We start from the raw sequence: 5,861 nt of genomic DNA on the forward strand, positions 1-5,861 counted from the left end.
CATGTTATGACATGAGAAGTGGGGGCGTCCTATGCAATGGGTTTGCATAAGATCAGGACCAAGAAATAAGTCACTCTTACTTTATAACGCTGCTTACTGTTTAAGACTGACTATTTCACCTAGATGACCTAGGTAACTCAATCTTAATCTTGAGCTAACTATGAACTCCTGTTTATTCAGGATTACCCTTAGATTTGTATAGTTGAGGGTTGGCTCAACAGCGCCGACTCAATAAGACTCCCATTTCAGGGGTAAGACCAGATAGATAGCTGAGGACATAGGGTGCAAAACGGAGTTCACACCTATCTGATTTAGGGATAGGAGAAAGGTTGTCCTCTCAAGTACTGAATCCAGGTCTTGAACAAGGGGCCCTACCCTCTCACTAGGCTGAGAGAGTTTGGTTTGGTGATTGGATCACAAACCAGTTGTTCATTAGAGGATTAGTAGGGACTTGAGGATAAGATGTAATCTCTGGGGTAAAACAGATATTTGACCCAGCCATTATTACGAACAACCTGTGAAGGGTCAACTTGCTGATTATGGTTAAATCATGTGGACATAATATATCTACAGTGAGAAAGTGCAACTATGGGCTTTAGTGGAATGACCCATTAGTTAACGAATGAGGCTTAATTTTTTCTAATGAGTTTAGCCAATTAATCTTGGATCGTTGGAACCCATGATCTTTAGGTCTACGAGGTCCCCCTACTAGCTCGTAACGACTAGCTCTAGTATAGCGTGATAAGTTAATTTGAAACGTTCAAATTAGAATTAAGGGAATTAGTAATTATATGAGATATAATTATGTTTAATTTTAGAATTAAACGAAATAGGAGAATTTATATTTTTAAATATGATTTAAATATATAAAGATGGATATGTGTTAAAATTAATTTAATATTTGATATTAAATTAATTAAGTTTTATTTAATAATTAATTTATGAAATTAATTAATTTTTCATTTTTAAAATCAAATAGATTTTTTTAAAATAAAAATTTGATTTTTAGATAAAACTGAAAAAGGAAAAGAAAACAAAAACACATTTAAATGGAAAAATGGAATTTTCCATTATCCATCTATGAAGTAACTAGCTCACACACATTGCATTGTCTTGCCTTTGTCTTCTCCAAGCATGAGCTACAACTCATGCAACTCTTCTCTTTGCATGTTGATATGCAATATAATGAAGAGATTGGAGTGAAAATCGGGCATGCAATAAAAAGGTTTTTTTTAGAGAAAAACTGGTTTGAAGAAAGGTTCTTCAACCTTGTTGCAACAGTGAGCTTTTCTCCTTCATCCCTTGATTCAAGCTTGTTTTGAGTTCCACAACTTAATCTAGAGCACCAAGAGAATAGTGGGGAAGATCTTGAGGTGGTCTACAACAAGATATGGAGAAGATTGCAGCTAGAGAAGAAGCCTTGAAGAAGTTCTACAAGAGGTATGTCTTGAAACCCATTTTTCTACAGAAGCATGCTTTATATTATGCCAAAATTAGTGAATTTGAATGCTTAGATGATCCTTGTGCTTCTGCTGCAATTGATACAATCCTACATTTTTTTTAATTGGACTAAACTTGAAGTTTCTTTCAAGCTGCCTACATACCCTTCATAATGATAGGGATCAAGTCATAATGTAGTTCAAAAAGTTTTTTTTTTTTTAATTTTATTTTTTTATGCGCGACTAAACTTAAATTTCTTTAAGTTTCCTACATACCTTTCATAATGGCAGGGATCAATTCGTAAAGTAGTTCGTACAAAGGGATTTTTTTTTAACATTTGTTAAGCGTAAAACTTCTTGAGAAACTTGCCGTTGATTGGGCCAATTCTTAGCCCATCTTGATCAACTATCTTATATGCTCCATTTGTGTAGACTTCTTTGACGACGTAGGGCCCATCCCATTTAGGTGTAAACTTATTCCCCGTATGTCTTGCATTGATAATTGGTCTCCTTACAGCGAGCACTAAATCACTGACTTGAAAGGATCGAGTCTTTACATGCTTATCGAAGGCTTTAGACATTTGCGCCTGGTAACATTCCAACGCTTGTTGAGCTTCTAATCATTTTTCATTTAGTGCTTCCAACTCTTGGAGTCGCAGTTTGGCGTTGTCATCTGTAGTTAGCCTTTCTTGCACCGCCATTCTTAGCGATGGAATTTCTCTTTCCAAATGAAGGACAACTTCTACCCTATAAATGAGAGAGTACGGGGTGACTCTTGTAGGGGTACGGTGAGTGGTGCGATAAGCCCACAATGCTTCATCGATCTTCTCCTGCCAATCTCTCTTCAACTTGGAAACAATTTTCTTCAACAGGTTGCACAATGTCTTGTTAAATGCCTCTGCCAACCCGTTTGCGACAGCGTTATACATGGATGACTTGTACTGCTTGAATTTGAATTTTTCACACAACCGGTCCATCAAACTATTGGAGAATTATCTCTCGTTATTCGTACGATCCGATGGGGAATACCATACCGATAAATGATATGAGTGCGGATAAAATCCACTACGTTTTCTTTCTTAGCTTCCCTTAGAGCGACAACCTCAGCCTATTTTGAAAAGTAGCCAGTGGATGCGAGGATATAGGAGTGCCCTGCTAACGACTTAAGTGTTATGGGGCCGACCAGATCAAGCCCCTATGCTTCGAAAGGCCACGAGGCTATGGTTGGATGCAGAGGCTTGGGCGGTTGATGAATGAAATTTGCGTGATATCGACAGGCTTTGCACTTCTTTGCATAATCCATCGGGTCTTGGATCATCCCCGGCCAATAGCAACCCATTCTTTTCAGCTGGAATTGCAGTTTTGGTCTAGCTTGATGCGCGCCGAATAAGCCTGAATTGTAGTTTTCAACAGTATAGGACCCGTTTGTAGTAAATGAAATGTGCGGCCCTCCTTCGAACCATGATTTTACGGTGGGGGTCATCTAGGAGCCTTCCATGCTCAAAGTAATCTATGATAGGCTGCCGCCGATCTTCCTTGTCGGTTAGGTAGACTGATATCGCATTCGTTTCCCCACATATAGTCCCGACCGGAGGTGCAACCCATCTCCGCTAGAGCGATATATTAAGGGGCACATTATCCAGGACTGTTAAGGCAGTGGCTAGGTTTGCCAAGGAATTCGCTTTCTTGTTCTCCGTCCTTGGGACATGCTCCAACGTCATACTTTCAAACTTTTCCATCAACTGGCGAATGTAAGTGAAGTAGGTTTTTAAGTCGTCATGCTTCACCTCTTATTGGCATAAAAGTTGATTGATTATCAACTTTGAATCACCGAAGATCTCTATACAAGCTACTCCAATCTTTAAGGCCATTTGGAGACCAATTATCAAGGCTTGGCATTCAGTGACATTGTTCGAGCATAACTCAGCAACTGCGAAGCTATAAGGCAACATATGCTTTTCTGGTGAAATGAGGATGATACCTGCCCCCGCACCGTCAAAGAACATGTCCCACAGCCGTGAGGCTTCTGTGAAGAGGATTTTGTCATCGAGCAAGTCTTCACTTAACTCCCAATCCGATGGAATTAAGTTATTTGCGAAGAAGTCGGCCAACACCTACCCTTTAACTGCCCTTTGTGGTACATAAACAATGTCGTACTGTTGAAGCATGATTGTCCACTTAGCTAAACGTCTCGAGATGATTGGCTAGACAGGACGTACTTGATGGGATCGGCTTTCGCAATTAAATGGACTGTGAAGGCTTGCATGTAGTGCCTCAACTTATCTATGATGTAGAAGAGTGCAAGGCACGCCTTCTCTATAGGAGAATAATTGATCTCGGCTCCATTCAGGGTCCTACTCAAGTAATAGAGAGCGTGTTCTTTTCCCTTTTCTCTTTCTTGTGCCAACAGTGCCCTAGTGATCTCTCTTGCGCTGCAATGTACAGTATCAACAGCTTGCCAGCTACTGGGATCCGAAGGCAGGAAGGCTGATCAGGTACCACTTTATGCTATCGAAAGCATTCTGGCAGGCCTCATCCCATTTGGATTTCTCTCCCTTTCTCATCAGTCTTTGAACGGGTTGACACCGCCCTGCCAGGTTAGAAATAAATCTCCGGATGTAGGCCAGACGTCCCTACAAAATTCTCAACTCATGTAGATTCCTTGGTCTTGGCATCTTCTGGATAACGTCGATCTTGGATTGGTCTATCTCTATCCCTCAATGTCTAACAACGAAGCTCAGAAAAATTCCTAAAGTTACACCGAACGCGCATTTGAGGGGGTTCATCTTTAACTGGTACTTTCGTAGGCGATCGAACATGGTTCTTAGATCTTTCAAATGGTCTTGTCATCGCTTCTTCTTGACCACAAGGTCATCCACATAGCACTCCACATGTTTGTGCAACATATCGTCAAACACCTTTTGCATGGCACGTTGATAAGTACGCTAGTATTCTTCAACCCGAAGGGAATTACCTTGTAGCAATATATCCTTTTTGGGGTTCGAAATGCCATCATTTCCTCCTTTGCAAGGGCCATTCGTATCTGGTTATACCCGGAAGATCCGTCCATGAAGGATAAGGCCTCATGTCCCGTTGTCGCATGGACCATGATCTCTGTTATGGGCAATGGAAATTTGTCTTTCTGGCATGTGCTGTTTAGGTCACGAAAGTCCACGTAGACACGAAGTTGTCCATTCTTTTTTTTCTAATCGGGACAATGTTGGCTATCCATGTTAGATATTTAACTTCGTGAATGAACCCGACTTCAATCAGCTTATTGACCTCAACCTTATTCTGAGGGATAAGTTCTAGCCGAAAACATTATTGAGCTTGCTTAACGGGTCGACACCCCTGTTTGATCGCGGGATGGTGGACTGCTAATTTTGGATCTAGTCCCGGAATTTCTTTGTATGATCAGGTGAAAACATCCCTGTATTCGGTGAGCAAACTCATGTATTCGTCATTTTCCCCTTCCGAGAAGGATGCACTGATGAAAGTCGGACACGGTTCTTCTACTGTGCCCAGATTCACCTCTTTTAGCTCGTCCACCTTGGATTGACTACCGTCCTCTAGACCTTGCGAAGCGTCCTCCACTTCTTCTTCGGTCATATCTTCTTTGGATTCTTCAGTGATGGTGATTTGGTGGCACAAAGTTTCATCTTCCTTCTACTCTGAATTTCCATTATGAGGATTGGTGAAAACGACGTCGTGCCTCTTTACTTTGAGCGAGTCCTTACTTGTGTTTAGAGTAACGAAGGTCTTCCTCTTCATGCATGAGGGGACAATACTACAGATTTTTCCATCACCTCTTGCCTCTTCTGAAAGCTTCTGGCCCGATGACCCTTCAGCGTTTTTAAGGTTGATTCGTCGCCAGATGGATGCTTGGGGTATCGGCCCCCTCTTTCTTATAGTCATTACAGGGGCTTCGATGCAGGCTTTTCCCTTCCCCTTTGTCTTACTAGGGACATATTGGTCGAGGAAATCTTCAACCCTCTCGTGCATCAGGCGATAAAAAATGGAAGCGCGGGGTTTTCCTTCGTTCTCCTTTGGAACTACATCTAGTCTCTAGAAGGCTGACGGTCGCACCACCACTGGCGATTGACAGATTATTTTCTCACTTCCTTCATTATGTAGAGTCAACCTTCGAAAGACTGAGCGTCAAGTAGCTCTAGGAATAGTATGTGGGCTTCCCTTTTCTGCTTCTATCATGCTTAACCTCTCCAAGACCAAGGCGCGTGCGGCAGACGGTTTAATACGGTCGAAGGCTAAGACTCTTTTTTCGTTGCCCTTCTTTTCTTCTGTATAATCGACTTTTTCTACAGTGATATGATTGCTGTTGGCCACTTTCCCCTTTGCCTTTCTGATTATGTGGACTGGTTCTGACGTGGGTATAGCGTGTTTCTCTTACAAAAGCTTCTTTTG

At 41.6% G+C, this 5,861-nt stretch overlaps 1 protein-coding gene across 1 annotated transcript; it reads right to left on the reverse strand.

Annotated features, from left to right (window-relative positions):
• Positions 1-2,059: 2,059 nt before the first annotated feature.
• On the reverse strand, positions 2,060-2,416 carry LOC150034799 (uncharacterized). Its single transcript, XM_090316849.1, has one exon. The coding sequence runs from the start codon at positions 2,414-2,416 to the stop codon at positions 2,060-2,062; it is 357 nt and encodes a 118-aa protein (XP_090172975.1).
• Positions 2,417-5,861: the final 3,445 nt, after the last annotated feature.

This window comes from Benincasa hispida, chromosome 8, assembly GCF_027475165.1.
Source record: "Benincasa hispida cultivar pf3 chromosome 8, pf3_genome.v1.1, whole genome shotgun sequence".
Taxonomy (NCBI): domain Eukaryota; kingdom Viridiplantae; phylum Streptophyta; class Magnoliopsida; order Cucurbitales; family Cucurbitaceae; genus Benincasa; species Benincasa hispida.

What these genes read in the sequence shown, in the direction of transcription:
- LOC150034799 (XM_090316849.1), bottom strand. Translation starts at nt 2,416, where the DNA reads ATGGACCGGTTGTGTGAAAAATTCAAATTCAAGCAGTACAAGTCATCC.